At 31.9% G+C, this 22906-nt stretch overlaps 1 protein-coding gene across 1 annotated transcript; it reads right to left on the reverse strand.

The window, feature by feature from the left end:
* Positions 1-768: 768 nt before the first annotated feature.
* On the reverse strand, positions 769-22263 carry LOC143053435 (heat shock 70 kDa protein 12B-like). The gene is made up of 4 exons (XM_076226219.1): positions 21944-22263; positions 21049-21267; positions 3628-3781; positions 769-3370 (listed from the first exon to the last, which is right to left on the reverse strand). Exons 1-4 carry the CDS (start codon positions 22256-22258, stop codon positions 2322-2324), a joined length of 1737 nt encoding a protein of 578 aa, XP_076082334.1. The 5' UTR covers positions 22259-22263; the 3' UTR covers positions 769-2321.
* Positions 22264-22906: the final 643 nt, after the last annotated feature.

Below are 22906 nucleotides of genomic sequence, written 5' to 3' on the forward strand. Positions count from 1 at the left end.
TGCATTTGAATTTTAAAACTAATAAAGCCTGCATTAAATGTTTTCTAAAGTACGTACACTATAGTTTAAAATATATGGTTGATTTAAACAATGTTAAAAAAAACAAAAAACGTTGTTATCGTTACTTTTCAATAGGATTGAATACTATGTTCGTCACAACTACGTACTGCCACATAATTAGGTTGTTCAATAAAAAAAATAAGTTGCCAAGGAATAACTATATAATATTGACTTAGTATATTGACTGGTTCCTTGAATGTTGACTGAATATGTACTTTATTATAAAAAAAATAAGATGTGGTATATGAATGCGACCAGCGAACAAATTTTGTAGACGTTTTAACAACTCTATGACATCGTATGGCCTTCAACTATTAGCAAAACCCATTGCCTGTCGTAAGCATACTTTTGTCTTGGTTTTATTTTGTGACTATGATTTATACCGAAGTTCCAGACGCGCTTGGGTTAACTATTTAGTTTGTTGTTTTTTTCGTATTCATTTTTTTCTCCTTTATTACATCTTTCGACTCTTTCCGAACACAACAATCATGTAAACTTGCTTCTTGAAATATTTTAGTATGAAAAGTGTTACCGTAAATGTAAAAGTGGGGAATACTTATTACAAAACACAGTTCAATTTCCCTTGCGTGATTGAATGTAACGTTTATTAATTTGTTTTTTTAGTGTTTAATTAATATACATAAAAAAATCCTTTGTTATGAAAGAATTAAAGCAGTCAAAATAATGAAAATATGTATAGAAACCTAGTATAACTTATCACTGTAATGTATTTAATAAAGCACGGGTTTTTACGAATACGAATATTTTACGATATTTAACGAACCTACATATCTTTATAGTATGTTTTCCATAAATCGGTGTGAGTAGTCATGAATTGTGTTTGTGTCCATCTACCATGCTCTTTGTCAGAGTTATATGCACTCAAAGTAAAAATGGTTATAGTTTCACTCTACAAATGTCTTAACTCTCACAGTGTATGACCCGGACTCATATCTTATATCTTAAATAGTTGGTTTTCATTATTGAAAAATCGGTACCGATGATATTTATTTTTAATCATTGAATAACAATAACATAACGGTACCAATTTTCCTGCACCAGATGCGCATTTCGACAATATATGTCTCTTCAGTGATGCTCGTGTATTGGAACTGTTTAGCTTGAGAACGAGATAAAAGCGTCTACATACACGTAAAAAATGGCAAGAAAAATGTACATAAAACAACAAACAAGAACATTTCAGTACATTTCATCTTTTCCAAGGGAAGGTATTAATAGTACATATATGCACATCTGGTTAAAAAGCGATATGAACTAATTATTTTACCATGGATTTAGAAAATAAATATTCTCTAGATATGAAATCATGATATACTTGCAACTTGTTGAGGAACTTTTAATATTTTCCATACTTTCAATATTTCGAATGTAAACATTTGCTTTTGCATAAATTTAAGATGCATTAACGTATAAGTGGTTCATGTTCATGAAGTTAAGACATTAGGATCTTATCCGCTATCATCTGTGAGACGGATATTCCATAATGGATAACCAGCTATTGATGGTGTCCGTAAAATTTACAAAAGGATTATATTTTAGCAAACGCTCTGTGCGCTGTCCAGACCATCTAGTGTAGGAATAAGTAGGAATCATAATTATTAGGTATGGCATGGTGTAGATGTATCAGCTGGTGTATTTACACAAGTCCAGTAGTCAGCACCTCGTTGTTGACATGAATATCAATAATATGGTCATTTTGGTAGTATTATTAAACTGTTTGCAAAAGTATGAGATATTCGAAATACTAAGAATTTTCTTATCCCAGGCATAGATTACCTTAGCAGTATTTGGCACATTTTTTTGGAATTTGGGGTACTTTGATAACTAAATATGTATATACAGTTATAGATTCCTGCAGAAACGCAAATAAAACGATATGATGACTACGAATTGGAGGTTATAACGTCATGTAAATATGACAAGCTGAGCAGGCGTGGAAAATATAAATGAGATATGAACATAGACCTTGTGTGACACCAATTTTTGTAATGATTTCCTATTTTTTTAAATAGCAAATTTGAATTAACACAAATAGAAGTGCTGGCTTATTGTTTGGATATTAATTTGTTTCTACTTTTTAATACTACGCATTTTTAAAGCTAAGAAATATAACTCATATCTTACAGTCAACTAAATATGTATGCCATTACCAACTCAGCATCTGTTTTACAATGAATATTTGTATTCCGTTAAAGCATAACTACTAAAAGATGAACTTAATATCGCAGGTATGTCTTTCTTTATATCAAATCTAAGACTGCTTTGCATTCTTTTCCTGTCTGTTCGTCATATGCAGTAACTTTTAGTTCGGTGTATCCAAACATCATAGCACAACTGAACTTTTGTACTTCCTTAGACTCGGGAATATCCAAAACAATTTCTCCGAGACATTTACAATCATCTTCATCTGTATAAACAGGACATTCTTTTGACGACTGAAAAATAGCAAATCTTACACGTGTTGATACTGCTGTTTTAGACTGTCTGTGTTTTATTGTTTCACCGAGCTTTACAACAGCCCCTTTCTTCGCGTAAATGGAAAATAAATTGTCACACTTGTCCATTCCATCCCTTTTTATCAAGCGATGCTCGTCGTGAATGTCAGGATTGAATAATTCCCGGACTCGAAGCCCATATGTATATCTGACAATTCTTGATACTATGTACTCGGGTTTATGCCCAAATAGTACTGCTCCTTTCAGAACTGCCAACCCAGCATCGTCTGGAACTATAACTCGTTTATTCGGAAAGCTTGCTTTTATACTTTCTTGGATAATTTTACACTCAGAGAATCCACCTACTAAAAGAAGAATATTAGCACCATTGTTCTTGTGATCACCTAAAGCATTGCCAATCAGTTGAATTATATTCTTTGAAGCTTGTGTAAAAAGATTTTTTATCAAATCTACCTTTATTCTCAGTTTGTCATATCGAAGTTCCATTTGGTCCTTATAAGGAGAGGCCTCAATAACGGATTTAAAATCCTCATGTAAATGTTTCCTGCAAATTTCATCGAGAATTGCTCTAGGAATTGTCATTGTAACTTTGTCTTGTTTGCTACTATCAACAGTTCTCTTGGCAGCTTCCAGCTCTCTGAAGATATCGAGATATGCTGATGGGTCTTCTTGTTTCATCAAATTCAAAAGTGGTGCCCCAACAAGTTTGACGAAGATTTGGTAAAACGAATTATCTATCGAAGTTCCGCCGCAATTTCCCCCTGAGGCTCGGCATATTTCCTTTAGCTTGCCTTTGTTAATCTTTTGGTGAACTGTGATGTCTGAAGTTCCTCCTTAAATCGAAATCATGTATGAAATTGTATTGGATTTTATAACATTTGATACAAGTACCATGATCATATCAGTGCAAAGATCAGTTGTACAATTATTAGTCTTATTTAATGTATACCCTTTAAGAAAGATTACCAACTTATTCATTGATTAGAATTAACTTTAATTGCATCGGGAAAAAAATCATGTACCTTTTTATAATTGCTTATATCTAAATTTTAATAATTTTTTTTTAAAATTGACAATCCTTAATACCTACCACCATTATCTACAACCATGTACTGCGTTCCATCTTCAGTCATACAGAAACCTTTTGCAGCCCCTTGTAGCTTATCTATAGGTAGATATTGACAGTATATAGATGCGGCCTCCGGTTCAAGAGCAATTAGAAGTTGATCATTTTGTATCCCAGCCTAGAAAAAATATTATATTGGTGCGTTCACAAGAATATCGATACAGAATTTCAACCAGTGTCGTACTTATTTGTCATATTTTTTTTCTTCAAGTCGACAACAAGTCACTTTTTGCCAAATATATATAAAAATGTAAAATTTTGGATGAGTAGCGACGAATAAGCTTTTTTCCTACTGTAACTTTGCAGACGATTTACAGTTTTAGTATCAGTATGCTGGTAGCTCATTTGGATGCGTTGACGTATTGTTGTGACACAATCTAGACTTCACCAGTAATACATAACTACATTAGGGGTTAGTTAGGGGTCCATTTGTGTTACGCAATACTGTAAGGTATTAGGCAATACGTAAGGTGGGGGTCCATGTGTATTAGGCAATACCCATGTGTATTAGGCAATACAGTCTAGAATGTCACTTGTCCATACACTGGTGTCCATATGGTGTAAGGTAAGGGATGTATTAGGCAATACAGTCTAGAATGTCAGGTGTCCATACACTGGTGTTCATATGGTGTAAACATGCTCATTTATTAGGCAATACAGTCTAGAATGTCAGGTGTCAATTCACTTATCAATCAAAATATTAAGTTTATCCATCCTTGATTTAAGGAATTTGATATTTTGAAATACAATATGAACACTCATGAAATGATATAATAAAATGTTTTTTTTTAAATTGTAATATTTAAATGAAGAGTTAAACAATGACTAAACAGAATTGTCAAGCATAAAATGAACACTCAAATATATTTCAAAATAAATGTAGGAAGACATCTGATTCATTTGATAACGAACACCAATTCACATTTATCTAACATGTAATGGTATCTAAATATCCATATATATGTCATGTTACATAGCGGGAGATTGGTTGATATATGGAAGGTATTTGAATGGATGGTACGGATGATTAAAATTCACAGTGTGAATTTAATAGCTATTTGTTAAAATGATACATCAATATATTTGATAGAATCACCGTTATTTATAGGTTAGACAATACTTGGTCATGTTTTATAAATCTTCATAAAACATGACCAAGTATTGTCGAACCAATTTAGAACATATTCACACTTTAGAATGACCTTACAAAACTATCCTTTCCCATTGTAATATTTAAACCAAATAAGAGTTCACTTTTTGTAATGAACTAATTATAAAACATAGGTAATGATCATTTCAATGGATGAAATGAAATAGCACTGACATAGTTTGTGAAGGATAAATTGTTTTTCTTCTGCTTCAGGTAAAATTTAATACTTATATATCTTTAGATATTTTTTTATTTTAAAAAGCAACACAATTTTATATAAATCCTCTTCTTAACATTCGATTTTTTTATAAATATAAAACTCTCTGTATGAATATTTGAATTCAGACCATTCAACATTAAATGCTTACTTTTTATTGATAAATTTAAATGTATTGTGTTTCTCCGAAAACAATCTTTTGCTTTATATATCAGCAGTCTGGCATTGTGTTTTTTTGAAAGAAAAAGAAAATAATTCCCTCAAATGTAAGGTATATAAATTAAATAAATATCATTTTATTTATCCTTACCAATTATTTTTTTGTGTATTCTATGTATGTGTACCATTAGAAAATGCATGAAATTTTGCAAAATTCAAAATGTTTTTATTTTAATCTTTGCTCTAGCTTTCATCTTAATCAGTTGGCTATTTTACCAAGGAAAATGCCTTAGGTTGGGGAAATTAGCATTAGGGGATTGTACACTTCGTTAGTGCAGCTATTAAGAGTTCACTTTCATAATTAACTGACAATGAAAGGTCATTCATGTATAACATTTCATAGTGCATGGAAAACCATGTACTATGAAAATTATAGGGCAAAAAACTGACTTTTCATTGGACGAGAAGGGGTGCGTATGTTCTAATTCGTGAGTGTTTGATAGAAAGGAAATTTCTAATGAACACGTAGTACGACGGTGTTCTTTTTTATATTGTAAATTGAACATGAATACAGAATAAAAATCAATGAAATAATCAATTGACCATGACACACAAAAAAATAGTATATTATAAGAGAAACCCAATTATTAAACAAAATATACGGCATAGTTTAACATTTAACAGAGTCACATAAACAAAACAAAAACACATACAGAAAAGTAATCTATATTTTAACCATTTTATATTTGTCCTTTTCTTTTTCTTCAGAGCAGGAACACCTGGAGGTCCGTTAGGTACACATGTGTTGTTCTCAGAAAACACCAATCCATTCCCTGTTTGAGTACTGTTGTCTAGTAAGGTATTCTTGGACTATATGTCAATTTTTTTCCCCTCTTCTGCTGAAATGCTACATTTTGATCACATTCCTCTATGTTAGGGTCATTATCTGCATTATTTGTTGAATCCTTTGACATCTCTTCGAATTGTCTCTTTGAAATCAGTATGATTATATATAATATACCCTAATGCTGGTTTCACGATGTTTGGTAGAATTTTGTTATATCGTATCAGTAGTATTTTTTTATTCCGATGGTTTTCTGTCTTTGAGCCTAATCTAAATATAACGAATCTGTATGGTGCTAGAGCTTTCACGTATTTGGTTTTGTTTGGAAAATATATCTATGTAAATGTTCAGTGCAATTTCAGATAACAGGTCAATTTGATGTGTGGTGATATGAGACAAAACAGCTTTTCTTTGTTTCGGAGTAATCTCGTAAATAAACTTCAAAAAAGTTTTATTTAGTTGCATGCGTCTATTCATACTGTTTGGTAAGAAATGAACATCTTCTAAGCATGACACATACTTTTATACAGGTTGATACACCACACATACGTCACCTGGAAATATACCAGTTCGTAACATGTATTTTTTATCTCGACGAGTGGACAGGTCTACCAAAAGATATTTGAAGGGTTTTTCGGAGGCTTTCTGGAAACTATCTAAAAAATTTTATGTCCTGCCCGTTAGAATTTGGAGGCAAATGAAGAAAGCTGTCTCATGTCTCTAGGGTTTCGAAATAATACAATATTTGCACAGTTCAAAAAAAACTTCTGGCATGTTTCCCAGCACAAAATAAATTCTGCAAGATGAAACAGCATCATGCCATTCTGTGATGACTGGTTACAGTAAACAATTGCAGAAGAACATCATACTGAACAACTTTAGACATTAAGTCATCTATTATTATCAAAGTGTGTTTCATGTCCTGAGTGAACTCCTCTGTTGTCTTTTTATCCGGTAGACCTTCGTGAAATGTCACATCTTGATTCTCTCCTCGCATTTCTTGGAATACATGTTGGTCTTCGGAATAGGCATACAGTATTCTCCTCGGGGGTTCGGTAAACATTACATTCGCATTTTCTATTAATTCTTTGGTAAACATTGTCTTTCCAGATTGGGTGGGACCAACTACACACATCGTCGTTGGGGCCATAAACGGTAAAAGGACTTCATTCGACATCTTCTTTCGGTGACGTCCGTGTAAGAAATGAAGGGGTTGTTAGGGTGACATCAAATAAAAAAACAAAACACTTTCATTTCAATACCAATCTTTTTTTTACTTCAATAAATAAACAGTTGATTACAATCCCAATCTTTTTTTTTTATTTCAATAAATAAACAGTTGATTAAAGTACAATTTAACTAGTTCATCGTTTTGTTTTAATGTTGACTTGAGCATGTCATATAATCTATAAAATGGCACATGATGACAAAATCTCATGAATATGAAAAAAAAGTACGTATAACCCACACAGATAGGAGTCACTTGGTTGAATCACATGAGATAACATTATACAACGCTTACCATTTCTGGCAATAAAATTGAATAAATATTCCCGTAAAATGACGGTGGTCTGCCTAAACTATCGAAATATTCCGCATTAGACGAATTATTAAATATTACACATAACCAGTGTTTTCCAGCATTGGGGTATGGATCTGTATTGACGATATATATCTGTGAAAAGTGATCCTTTGTACGGAACGGAAGTCCATTTATGGCAGTTATCTTAAAAAAACTACACCACGTCTTTATAAACAGATGTTATTCTGTAGTATTTTTTCAGTTATAGCGAATTCATGGTTCTACTATTTGTATGTCTCTTGTTTCGTCGCAAGTTAAAATGGCCTGTGTCTGATAGTAACACAAGCAATTTATAGTCTCTGTAGTAGCCGATTTAAACCTCATTTCTAATCTAGCATTTCCGTTTCTCACTAGATTTAGAAATTCCTCCTGAAAATCATTTGGGTTTAATGTAAAAGCGATGAATGTGTATCCTTTTCCGAAATCAAAAAAGGGAATGTTGAGGCCAGTATCTTTGTTCCACTTTTCACATATTTCAAATAAACAGCCGTATAATTTCTGTTCGTTCCAAAATCTAGTTTCATGGGTGACCCATATACATCAACGCCATTAATCTTGAAAGACACCGATTCCATATTAAAATGTTTAAAATCGAAAGGATTCATCGTGTAATCACCATTAACAGCATTTTGTGGCAAAAGTCCAAACACAGCCTTATCTGGAAGTGCTTTTGGAAATATGGAGTCCCAATAGAATTCAGTGACACCTTTCTGAATGACGTTCTGAATAACGTGGCTTCTGTTGATCACATATTTAGCTGGATGCTCTCTAAGAAGATTTCTGTAATTGATAATAACGCCTGAATCAGGTTTGCACCTACATGTGCGGTAAAATACGTCTACAATCTTAACCTGGTAATTGGGATTTGATTCACCAGACATCAACAGGAATGGTGTGGAAGACCGGAATAATTTTAAGTGTATATCTACTCCATTTATCAAATATTTGTCCAACATAAGAGAATCTTCTAACAGATTTCCTTCTAACTCAAATATTCTTGATTCTTTGGTGTACTCATATCTGCTAACATACCCCGAATTTAATGAGAGGGTGTTCATTGGATCGTCGTTTTTCATTAAACAACTGACTCTGAAGTTGTGAAATGTGTTCATCGCTGCCTGATAATAAGATTGTTTTAAGTAGGCTTTCCACGGATAGTTATTTGCGTTGACTGAAACCGATTTTTTGTTCATGTACACATCCACATGAGAAAACATACTCTGTAGTGGTTGATTGATTATACAGGTGTGTTCCTGTGCGACTAAATGTGACCCGTCAGCTTTCAATATTTGCATTTTAACACAAAGACGTGATTTTCGAAGGTCAATATAGTCATTTCCAGCCCCAGATATCACTATTTCAATAGGTGTAGATTCATTTATTAGGTTCGATATGGGTCGTTCTTCCGTATAAAACGTTTTTTCGATAGCTACCTGGTTAGGTGGTGACGCAAAAATGGATAATTCCATTGGCTGTCCAATTGATTTGTTGTCTTCACTCAGAAATGCCATTTTTTTTCTTTTACAATTTCCGCTTTTTCTTATTTGCAATATACTTCATAACACTGTCAATATAATCTCTATTATGTTTTCTTTTTCTTGAAATCTGTTTTAAGCTTTTTTTTTTAGATGTTTTCTTGGTGACACCTTTCTTCTTTCTGACACTGTTTTTTTTTCTTAACTTGTATACTCTTCAAAATCTTAACATGCGGTTTTTTCTTACTGTTGTTTTCCTTTAATTCTGATTCAGCTTTTTCTGCATCTGCTTCAACAGGTGCCACTAGTTCATTTTGTATTAATGTTGATTCTGTTTGTGTAGAATTAGGACTTACTGGAATCAGGATCCTCTAAATCTTCCGTACAATCCACGACCGGTTTGAATTTTGTTCTGTTTTCTAAATTTGTATGGATCGAAAGATTTCTTTGACATATTCTTGTAAAAGTTTTCCCGGATCAGTGACGTAGGTTTGACTATTCATTTTATAGTACAAACGGAAACTTCTTCAGGTGAAGTGTAATAGTCAATTTGTTTTTCAAAAATAAAGCATTTTTTCGTTACCATCCTTTATATATACATGCAAATCCACCAATTCATTTCTTTTTACGGGAACATAATATGGGTTAACAAAAATCATGTTGTCGTTTTCTAAATAAACCCGTTTCAAAAGAGGTTGTTCTGTGTCTCCAGTAAAACTTTCTCGACATATATCAGTAAAGTTCTTTTTTCTTCATTGATTTTTCGAAATCGGTTGTACTCAGTTCTGTAAGGACAACAACCCAGTAACCATCTAAATTAATCGTTCGATTTAGTTTAATCCGAAAATCATCTGGAGTGTTATCTGGATATAGTTATACCGTCAGAAGACGAAAACACCATTCTTAAGCTCATCTCTTCGGATAATGAATACTTCCTCTTCCCTGTTCTCCTTATTTTTTTTTATTTTTCATTATTTTATACGTGTTGATATCGTCTATTGTAATTTTCTCAATTTCGTATCGGTAAAAGGATCCGGCCAAAAATTTTGCCTGACATGTCATTTAAAACTTATAAATTCTGATTGTCTCTGATGAATCTTTCGTAAATCTTGAAATATTCCAACGTCCAATTTTCCGAATAACTTTTATCAAATACCTTTTTCAAGTGTGACACCCTCACAATGGCTCCGGAATTAAATTTGAATGTATTCTTTCTGATTTTCTTTTTTTCAGATTTCACCGGTTTTACGTCAACTTTTTTCCTTTTCTCAAATCGCCATCAAACTGTTCATTCATACCACTCACGACAACTCCATTCCTTTGGAAATTCCTTCTGACAGGTTTTTGCACCGAATATGCTTCGATTTTTCTTAAAATGTTTTTCACTCGTCCTTTACCTATCTCATATTTCACTTCTTTTTTTATAACCTTGTAAACTTTGGAAGGACCAGCAAAGGCAGCTGGGTGTTCAGGAGTTGTCCATGTCTCTGTAACATATTTTTCTTTCTCTTTTTTTGTCATTTTTGTTTTTGGTATAAATTGTTATTGTATTCTTGCTGTCTCCAAAAAGAAAATAAACACCTACCTCAAAAAATAAACGTTAAATGAAAATATAGTAAAACAGTAATTTATAGGAATGACCTATTTTATATTCGTTTATAGAAATAAGACAAACAATGCAATTATTTTTTATTTATTTATTAATTTCAAATATGTACAGTGGTATGCAATACCATCATACTGTTTCCTCTAATATCTGTGTCATATCTTCTTGACTAACGTCATACTGAGGATCTTTCGAGTTCAAGTTGAATTGGTCTGTATGTGTTTTCATACACATATATGCTAGGTCAATTACAGGTACAAACTCTCTGATTAGATCCATAACATCACATAACCTTTCCCATTTGAATCGGTTCAAAGATATTCCTTTTTTCGTGGGTAGTGCTTGTTCTGATTCATCTGGTTTTCTAAACTGTCGAAAATCTACGGTTGGAAACTTCGAACTAACGTGGGTGTTTATATACTTGTCATTTTCTTCATGGTCTTGATAGAGTTACTTAAGTATTACCATCCTTTTAAAAAAAACTTTTGTATATTTCAATCGAACTCCCCGCTATGCATCATGATGACTAATATTTTTTCTGTATGTGTTTTTTGTTTTGTTTAAGTGACTCTGTTAAATGTTAAACTATGCCGTATATTTTTGTTTAATAATTGGTTTTCTTTTATAATATACTATTTTTTTGTGTCATGGTCAATTGATTTTTTCATTAATTTTTATTCTGTATTGATGTTCTATTAACAATATAACAAAGAACACCGTCGTACTACGTGTTCATTAGAGATTTCCTTTCTATCAAACACTCACGACATAACGGTGATTCTATCAAATATATTGATGTATCATTTTAACAAATACCTATTAAATTCACACTGTGAATTTTAATCATCCGTACCATCCATTCAAATACCTTCCATATATCAACCAATCTCCCGCTATGTAACATGACATATGGATATTTAGATACCATTACATGTTAGATAAATGTGAATTGGTGTTCGTTATATCAAATGAATCAGATGTCTTACTACATTTATTTTGAAATATATTTGAGTGTTCATTTTATGCTTGACAATTCTGTTTAGTCATTGTTTAACTCTTCATTTAAATATTACAATTTAAAAAAAACATTTTATTATATCATTTCATGAGTGTTCATATTGTATTTCAAAATATCAAATTCCTTAAATCAAGGATGGATAAACATAATATTTTGATTGATAAGTGTATGGACACCTGACATTCTAGACTGTATTGCCTAATACATGAACATGTTTACACCATATGAACACCAGTGTATGGACACCTGACATTCTAGACTGTATTGCCTAATATATCCTTTCCCTTACACCATATGGACACCAGTGTATGGACAAGTGACATTCTAGACTGTATTGCCTAATACACATGGACCCCACCTTACGTATTGCCTAATACCTTACAGTATTGCGTAATACACATGAACCCCCAACTAACCCCTTATGTAGTAGTTACATATACTCAATATTCTTCTCTTTTTATGTAAGTATCCGTCTATGCAGTCTATTTGCTAAATTCACTGAAAAGGGATTTTAACTCTTCTGTTTGGTCAGTTGTTATTAATATTTCTTTCCTTGGTACAAATTGTTTGTTTACTCATATCTGAAAACTAACCACTACTGCAAATCTGATGACTAATTATCAACTATCCCAATTAATTCAAATTTGAAGGATATGTAATTCATGTAGTACCTCTTTCAATTGATCCATTGCTGGTGTTTAAACACCACTCTTAAACGCCATTTTTGGGCTATTTCGTGGCGGTCAATTTATTTAGATGTAGGAAGCCGGACTGTCCGGAGCAAACCACTAACCGTCAATAGTAGTGATGTCAAATCGTACACTTTTGCCTAACCGGTTACTCGGATAATCGTTCGACCGATTAACAGGTTAACCGATACTTTAAGTTGATGTTTGAAAGCCTTATCAATAGTACCCTACACATAGATATAAGAAGATGTGGTATGAGTGTTAATGTGAATACCTTCCATCCAAGTCATACATTTACGTTTTTTAAATACGATGAATTGAAGTTTGTCCTTTGGTATTATAAGGCTTTGTCTGTAAGATTTCTGTCGAAGTTTGACTTTTAAGATTGAAAAATTAAAAAACATGCCTCATTGATCTCGTAGAACTATTTATGTCTGAAGCCGATGATTCTTTCATTTTCTCTTGTTGTCTCCGAAAATAATGTGGAGTGTTTTGATTTGAATAGATTTATACTGATGCTCGTACCATCAAGTATACATTGATTACATTCACATTGGTTTGCATTGCACAATTTTTTAGTTAGCATTTTGTTTAAAGTATTACAAAGACTTGCAAGACGAAAATTGCATATTCAGATGTAGGTCTTCACAATATTAGATCAAAAATGAAATAATGAAGTAAATCGCAAAATGTAATCGTATAACTGATTTAAAGTTACTGTTAAAATAACATGTAACTAATTATTTTTCCTTTCGATCTTGCCTTGAGCTGAGAGACAGTTCTAATTAATTTTACATTTTCGGATTAACAATGACAATCAATATACTGGACAATTGATCCGTCAAATTAATTACCACGACGACAATTTTTAAAGAAAACATAACTATTAAAAGTTTCAATACAAATTTATATTAAATCTATTAAAATTGAAAAAAAAGTCCGGTTAACCGGTTAGCGTTGTTGGTATTCGGTATTCGGTAGTTCGAACGGGTAACCGGTTAACCGGTTTACCGTTGACAACACTATTCAGTAGGTAAACTGACAATCCTAGTCAATTAAAATTGAAGTCTAGTGTAACCGCACGAGCAACGATCGAACTCACAACAGCAGTGTTTACTGGCTAGTGATTACAGAAGTAAAACTGCTTAAAACACTTGGCCACCGATGCCTCGTACCTCTTTCGAATTTCTGAATATAATTAGAAGTTACTGAACAAAAGTGTATTCAGGTTCAAGGTGAAACTACTAATTTGATTTTGTGAATGACGTCATCTTTCTTTAAAAAAAATGTTACTTATTCACAAAGCTGTCCAACTGTCGTGGCAATATTTAGTACAACTTATATGAGGTTAAAAGTGAAGTTGACATTATAGGATAACATTATTTTTTTTTGTCAGATAAGGAGATGATTGTATACTGGTTCTGAAATCTATTTCTCATTATAAGTCTCAGACTGTAACATTGAAAGTCATTACATTCTTATCATTTGTATATAATGAGATCTGTAAGACGCTACTTTATTTATTCAGGTATTACGGGGGCAAACATGTCGATTACAATTTTAAATATCTATTCCATATAAAGTTGTAAAGGAGATATATTGGACAACATTTGCTTACATCCACAATTGTGCATTTAAATATGAAATAAATACTATGATTCCCCTAAAAAATTCAAAATGCTATTCCTTTCCCTAGTATTGTATTTTCTTTTTGTAAAACGTCTTACGTGAATAAAGTTTAGAATTTTATATTCAACAAAAAGCAAGTTTAGTGATAAGACAGTACGGAGTAAAACTTTAAATAATTGATTTGGCTTTCCTTTTGTAGATTCGTGTAGAATATCATGCGTTTGAGGTACTAACAAATGAGTAAGTATGATTATACTGTCACCGCATCTTAAAGGCGATTTAACATCATCTGTGGATTTTACAGTATATGGTATATGTTGGGGTTTCACGTGACTTTTCAACACCAAATTCACTTATCTAGCGATTAGTATGTGATTAAAAACAACACAGAGGACAAATTATAAGTCTTGTATTATTTGTATATTGACTTTTTTGTGTTCCTATTATGTTATAGTGATTTCTGGGTCGGCGGCCGAAAACGTTTCAGTTCGCAGACAATAGCTTGAGTAAAAGTGGAACTATATGAAATTTTACCATAAGATTCAGTATCACAATCATGACAATAGCAGAGTTTTGATGGAATCTATGGGTTATTGTCGTATCTGTTATGTAATTAGTGGCCAAAAGTGGTAAATAAAGGCAACAGTAGTATACCGCTGTTCGAAATTCATAAATCGATTGGGAAAAACAAATCCGGGTTACAAACTAAAACTGAGGGAAACACATCAAATATAAGAGCATTTTATTGGTTGATAAACAACAAATCAGTCAAAACCTTGATTATAAGTGACTGTATAGAGTTGCATGATTTTCAGTTTCTATACAACAATAGGTGAGTTTTGGGTTGATTACAGATTTTTGTTGTGTTGTAGCTGTTTTGTAATTAGGGACCAAAAAGGGTCAAACACAAGCATTTTCGGGTTTGCAGACATCAACTTGAGTATACGTGTTTGGATCTCTATTACATTTGAGAACAAGGTTTCATACCACAATAAAAAGGTTGGGATTGATTTTCTTGGTTATTTTCGTACCTGTTAAGTTATATGGGATCACAAATAAGTAAACAAAAACAATTATTTTTCTAGTTCACAGTCAAAAACTTGAGTATAAGCGTACATATCACTATAAAATTTTAGCACTATGTAGTCTTTTGTAGACGAAACGCGCGTCTGGCGTGTATACAAAATTTAGTCCTGGTATCTATGATGAGTTTATTTACATACTACAATAGGACGATTGAGAATTATTTTGGGGTTTATGGTCGTAGATATTTCCAAATTAGGAGCTAATCAGGACAATAACTTAGAATATGGATCGCTATGAAATTTAACCGCAAGGGTCCGTAAAATTAAGGACAATTGAAGTTGGGATTATTTGTTACGATCATGGCACAAATCGAATAATAATTAGTGCCGGAAAGGAGTCAAAGAGCTAGGATTTTCAGTTTTCGGGACAATAACTTGAGTAAATAATTGCTACATATACTTAATTGTGCCACAAAGTGCAATACCATAAAAGAAAGGTTGAGATTGATTGTTGGGGTATGACCCTAACAGTTAAGGAAAGTTGGATCAAAAACAATACTTTTGTAATGCTCTGTATAAATTACTTATTTATTGACCAATTTCAATCATGTTTAATTGAAAGTCTTGATTGATGCGGTTGTTTTATGTGCCATTTCTAACCGAGTATGTATAATTGGACTTTTGGGTCCTGTTTCTGAAGAATTGTGTGCAGGCGCGGATCAAGATCTTTAAGCGGGGTGGGGAGATAAGGGGTGGGGTAGGGTTGAGAAGCATTATTTTTAACATTATAGAAGTTTTCTTAATTGTTATACCAAACCTTATGTTTTCAATAATTGGCTCACTTATTGTTCACTTATTGTCATCCAGCATATGGTTATTCAAATTAATTTTTTGGATTACTTATTTTACTACAGATGGAAATACTTCAACTTGAATGTTCAAAGTTATCTTGAAAAGTCTATTGTTGATAGCCGAAAAGACAATCTATGGGTAAAAGTGCAGCCATGCGTATTTGAAGCATTTTTCAATCCGTACACTACTCGTTTAGGAAAAGGAAAAGGTGGTTCTAGTTTTCATTAGGAATACTATACATTTTAACACTATAACAGATGTGGAAATAAAGTCTGCAATATCATTAGATTCAGCAGGTGTCTCAGCAATTACATAATTTAAAAAAAAATAATACATGGATATAACATTGTATAATAGAGTGAGAAAGTATTATCAAGATAACAAAGAATGTCTTTTTAAGTCAATAACAATCAAAACGAAGGAGTAAACGAAGACTCACATTACCAAAAGACTATATACGTCAACAGTTATAAATAAAAAAAATAGAAAAATTGGAATAAATGTCGTCTTAGTAACAAAAAAAAGGAACTTCGTCATATCTTTGTCCAAAAACAAAAACTATTTGATCGAGGAGTCCAAAGATCAAAACGTCAATATTGACATTCAATGCCAGAGGAATTAATTAATTCGCAAGAAACCTGAAGGAATTTTGGCGGAAAATTGGCAGGATCGGAGTAGGGAGTGAGCGTCAAAATACTATTCCAATGAAGATCAAATTAAATGATGCATGGATCAATATGTGATGATAAAGATATAGTTATTAATAAATGGAAATGTGATTTTGAAGAAATGTTTAAGGTAGATCATAAGTAAATCTTTTTTGAGACAGAATTTTCTTATACTTAGCCAGAATGAAGATTGTAATATGCTTTTTTCAAAAATATAATAAAAAGTAGGGGTCACCGTGCTATTTTTCAAGCTATGAGTCGTTGAAAATTGCCTAAATTTGGTTAGATTGTTAATGGAAAAACACAATTGTGTGCATAAAAAATAATCTATGAGATAGAATTTTGAAATAAATTGTGAAAAGATAGGTTTTGTAATATGTTTTAAGAAAATAAAAAGAAAAAATGGTGTCACCGAACTTGTTTTCTTGCTACAAGTAAAAAGAAAAAAATTCCCTATCTGTCCAGTATAAATTTTTTACTAAAAGAGTTATCTTCCCTTAAATGGCTCATTTGAAAAAAATGATTCAAAAAGCAAAATAAAATGATATTTGTTTAATTATTTTGAATTATACAATAAATTGCCAAGTTTTCTTTATATTATTAAACAGTCTAACCATCAAATTGCAAATCTGTCTCCAAATTTGCAGATTTAGGCAAATAACTAGACCGATTTTTTACTGTGATTGTTCAATCCAAGATGGCGGTATACCATGAATCTACCTTAATAGAAATAGCGATAATAGTATAAGTAATGAAATAGAAAATTGTAATAGTGATATAATTTGTGATGAAATTTCAGATGGTGAAATTACCAGTAGCGAAGTGTATAATGTAGTGAAAATATCAAAATATGGCAAATCTCCTGGCGTTGATGATATTCCAGTTGAATTATATAAAAATCCTACAGCATTGAATGCGCTTATTCGTGTTTTCAATATATGTTATAATTCCGGTAAAGTGCCAGCTATGTGGAATAAATGTATCATTACACCGATCCTCAAGTCATACACGGCAGATCTCAGCGATCCGATGTCCTATAGAGGAATAAGTCTAGCACCAGTGGCGTATAAACTGTACTGTGGCATCCTAAAAGAGGGACCAAAGATACCAAAGGGACAGTCTGACCGGAAAACTTACCGATCTTGAAGTGATCAACGACGAACAGAAGGGTTTCAGAAAGAGTCGCAGTACCATAGACAATTTATCAACTTTAACAACTATCATTGAAACAAGTAAACTTTGTAAACTTTCAACATTCTGTGTATTTATAGATTTAAAAAAGCATATGACTGGGTTAATCGTTATTTGTTGTTTAGTAAAAAAGAATCCTTAGGTTAAAGTACCAAAATATTAAATGTTTTACATTCTTTATATTATAATGTTCAATCTTGTGTCAAGATAAATGGCAATTTGACTGATTGGTTTTGAGTAAATTCTGGCCTAAAATATTATCGCCGTTATCATTTAATATTTTCACAAATAACTTAGTTGATGACATAAACAGATTAGATATTGGTATAAATGTAAATGGTGAAAAGATTTGTATATAAACAATAATTGTGCATTAACTTGACATATCAACGATATAAGGATGAGGCTTAGAAACGGAGAAATGCGAGGCTGTACCGAGCTATTTCCTCGTTTCGGGCCGAATCCTTATATCGTTGATATGTCAAGTCAATGCACTATTATTGTCTTTATACTGCTATCTAAAAAAACATTTTCAATTGGTTTTTTTCAATGCGTTAAGGTTATTTATTTTATTTAAATATTGAAGGAAATCCTTTTTAAAAAGGCCTCAAATCATGCTCGCAGAGAAATATACAACACGATGAAATGTACATTTACCTGTTGAAATCCACACTCGATGGTGAACGAAATCGTTTGAGTATGGACTAAAATATCAACCCTAAGCATAAAACATAATGATTTATAGGTTGCAAACAAAACATATTAACAAATGAAATATGTTTTCCAATCATTGCAAAAGAAACAACACTGAGTCGTTCCACGCATCGTTGTATGCAGTGGTTGAAGAGGTCGTATGAATAATTAAATATTATTTCGGCAACTTCTGTTTAAATATACATGAGTAAAAGTGATATCGGGTCAGTGACTGTATATGACATAGAAATGTACAGTCAACCCAATTTTATTGCTCAAATAGAACGAGTGCAGTATAAATCATTATATGATGATGTAGTATTATTAGCCGAAAATTAAAATGACCTTCAAAGAATATTAGATGTTTTAAGTATATGGTGTAATGTAAATGGCTTAATTGTAAATATGGACAAGTAAAAAAAATCATTTTAGAACACAATCTGTGACACAAACAAACTTTGAATTTATGTTGAACTGAAACAAGTAAGATATTGTATCAAAATATATGTATCTTGGATTATTATTGAATGCGTTTTTGGATTATAACGAGGTGACGAAAAATGTAGCAAAATGCTAAATGCAAAGCTAATGGTGGTTTTGAATATTCTATTTTTGAATATGGTGCTGCAGTATAGGAAAGTAAAGAAAACGCTTGTCTAACTGCTGTAACAATTGGGGCAATGCGTTTTTTTATGGGTGTTGGAAAGTACACGCCTAATTTAACCCTTTATGGTGATATGGGTTGGATGCCATGTATTGTAAAACAATGGACATGTATTTTTTAGTACTTATAGTAGATTTACGAAAACTAATAATAGAATAAACAAAAAAGTTTTTATATGGGCAAATAATATATGCAATAATAGACTGCAAAATTGAAATTTCAGAGTACACACAAAGTTTAAAGAAGTTGATATGGAACATATTTGTAAATACTAATTTGATTTTTATAAACATGTTATAAAAAAATATTGAGAATACCTGTTTCAATAGATTTAAAGAGCAATGGTATATTGATGTAATGTCAAACGAGCGTAGTAAACTACGTACTTACAGACTGTTCATAAATGAATTTGGTGAAGAGAACTATTTATTAAAAAATATACCTGGTAAATATAGGAGTACCTTTGCTAAATTTAGAAGTGGTACTGCTCCTTTGAAAATTGAGACTGGAAGGTATGAAGGTCTTTTAGTTGAAAATAGAATTTGTTATAACAGCATTTGTAATGAAAATCTTTCAATTAAAGATGAAAAACATGTATTAATGAATTGTCCTGTGTATGAAGATGTGCGTTGTTATTTGTTTTATCAAGCATCTCCATTTAATGTTAATTTTATGCAATCGTCTGATGACGATAAATTTATATTTTTATTCACAGATGAAAATATGTACTTTTATACTGCCAAAATCTGCAATGACATTTTATTGAAAAGAAAATGTATTTTATATAGCTAATTTTAGTGTAAATAATGTATATACATTTTAGATAGTCTCTCATAACTCTTTTTAGAGTGGCTCTTGTATGTTTTATATAATTAAGAGGTGAGAGAGACTTCAATAAAATATTGTCTTGTCTTGTCTAAATAAAAAAATCTAACCAACAAAGTAATAAATAGGAGTAGCAGCCTTGGATTGTCTAAACTTAATCCCTTGGTCGCTCAGGCCAATGTAATTATGACATGTGTATTAAACGGAGTGTAGCGACAACGTGTTACCACCCTATTAAGTTCTCACTGGTATTCAATTTTTAGTAAAGATAACATTAAAATAAAAAAAGATTAAGTGGTTGTATGCTTTCTGCTCACAAAAAATATTCTAAGATTTTCAAGCGGGGGGTTTTAACGAATCCCCCCCTCAAAAAAAAAATATTCCCCTAAATCCGCTAGTGGTGTGGGAGGTTTATATATTATTCTGTATGAACTAATTGTATGAATGCTGTACATATACTTATAATTATAATGTTGTTTGTTTCTGTAAAAACTAAGCTTATATAGTCCATTAATAAAAATTTATTAGATTATTGAATTTTGGTCCAGTTCAAAAGTTGACCCAAATCAACAGTTTTTCAACAAAAATTGAAAATATGGGGTTCTCGGAAATACTGAATCTAAACTTCTATTTACATTAAGAATTTTCGGGACAAGATTTCAAGTTGATCTAAATAATGGACAAAAATTAAACTTTGTTTGAGTTCAACAATAATTCAATATATGGGATTCTTTCAAATTCTGTATCTTATCTAGTATTTAGAAGTGGTACGAAAGATACCAGAGGGACAGTCAAACTCATAAATCAAAAATAAACTGATTTAGGATTTGGGATTTGGGCCCCGTTATCAATTTGATCAACATGAAGTCTAGGTAAGTCACTAAGTCTTTATTTCCGTCTTAAACCTATGATGTGTCAAATATTCAATCACAATCCAAATTCAGAGCTGTTTCAGCTTGAACCCCAGCGGTCGTATCAAGTTGTGCATATCGGAGTCTTTTATTACGAAAATTTAACATTCTTTATTTGCATACCATGATCAAAACTAAATTTCGACATTTTTTGTCAGAATTTTGCTAACTTATGAATTCTACATACTAATTCTGCACTTCTTCTCATGAACTGTTTTGCTGCATCTGACCAAATTGCAGGTACAGTTAGAACCCATCGTATTTCATTCGTTTTAATGCCTATTCCTCTTTGATCAAAAAGATCAAACAAATGCTGCATTAGCGCTTCGATGGATTTTGCAAAAACCTTCATTGCTTTCAGGGGTTTTCCTGAGATATCTTCTATTATCATTTCCCCTTTGATATCCTGAAAGTAGAAACTATGTACAGTGATATAAGTATAGATTTTGAACATTCTATGTAAAAATCATAGAGATTGATCAGAACATAATTATAATTTGGGGAAATATATATCCTTTTGAGGATTGTAAATTACACGAATTTTATGACTAGACTTAATTATATATCCCAAAAAAATGGAAAACAACACGTTTAATAATTTCATTCGTCCGAAACGCTTTTCTGGATTTACCTTCATCAGGAACGCTCAAAGCCAAACATTTGAAATTCAAAGCTGTACAAGTTCCTGACCCGTTGAAGAGCTATATGACAAAAAATACCTAATATAAATAGCCAAATTCATCTAAAGTCAACTTTGCCTGAGGGACATGAAACCTTAGTTTCTTAATAATTTCCAAATTTATAAACGAATAATTTTAGAAAAGTTTGTTAAATCATGTCAGTACCGAAGAACTGACTACTGCGTTGAAGGTGCCCTCGGGAACTTAGGGCAAATTGTTTTCTATTTCATGTCATTTTCTGACATAAAAACAAATGTTTTATTGATTGTAATTGGCAGTTTATCGATCCCAAATATTGATGTGACGACACAGTCACACAAATTAATCACACGTAAGCACATGATTCGCAAAAACTACAAATCGAAGGTAAACTGATACAAAAAAGTGATTTTAAATCCTTACCTCGTTCTTGTAAAGCTGCATCTTAAAGCGTTGGAAAAAGAAATAGTCATGTTGCTGTCTGTCAATGACAATGTCGGCATACTTATTTTCTGCTTCATATCCAAACGATACAAGCTCTTCTTTATCATCAAGGAGTAAACACGTTGGTGTTTTGAGGGATAAGTGTCGTTGACTGCCAGCATTCCAAGCCTGGTTGGCAACGATTTTTAGAGGGTCCTTTTGAAAATCATCCCTAGAGGAGAAGGCATACCCAGAATACGTAGTGCCAAAATCTATTGCCACAACAAATAGGTAGTCATCTGATAATTTTGACATTTCTCTTTCGGACAAACCACCTTCAAAAACAAGATATGATTATATATATAGAGATATATATATTTATAGATTATTTTTGGTCATCTCAACGAGATTGATTTTCTCGCTTGAACTTGTACGGCGAAAGGGAGAAAAGTAATCGAATTGAGATGACCAATGATAACTGGTATCGGTAATTTACCTGTGACGACGTGCGCCCTTAGTTTCTAGCGATAATTTTTCATATCACTCTACTGTGCTAGAAAGGAAATTATCAGTCAGTAAGATCAAAGATTAAATACGCTTTTAAATCACAGTTCAAATTAAGAAATCAACAATTACATAATTAATGGAGCATTATTCAAATGTTTAAAATTAATAGACATGATACGAAAAGGTATATTCTCGACGCTGAGGTTGACTAATTAGACTTTAAATTTGGGGACGGTGTCAAAACATTGATTATAGATTTAAACAGGTAAAATTGAAATCCTGTGCGTCTTGTTAATTCAAATCACATTTATCTAGAACATCATCATTTAACATCATATAGCATATTAATCTATTGTAATAAAAATTCATAATATCTAATAAAATTTGTAGATTTAGCTAGCAAAGTCCTTATATTTGTATAAAGTAACATTCGTTTATAGTAGAAAATTGTTTTAA

The sequence above is a fragment of the Mytilus galloprovincialis genome, chromosome 12, assembly GCF_965363235.1.
Source record: "Mytilus galloprovincialis chromosome 12, xbMytGall1.hap1.1, whole genome shotgun sequence".
In the NCBI taxonomy this organism is placed as follows: domain Eukaryota; kingdom Metazoa; phylum Mollusca; class Bivalvia; order Mytilida; family Mytilidae; genus Mytilus; species Mytilus galloprovincialis.

Excerpts from the sequence above, each read along its gene's own strand:
- LOC143053435 (XM_076226219.1), bottom strand. The coding sequence starts at position 22,258 with ATGTCAAAATTATCAGATGACTACCTATTTGTTGTGGCAATAGATTTT. Across the intron at positions 21,268-21,943 it reads TGCAGCTTTACAAGAACGAG|GATATCAAAGGGGAAATGAT; the intron begins GTAAGGATTTAA and ends TTCTACTTTCAG. Across the intron at positions 3,782-21,048 it reads TGAGAAGAAGTGCAGAATTA|GCTGGGATACAAAATGATCA; the intron begins GTATGTAGAATT and ends TATTTTTTCTAG.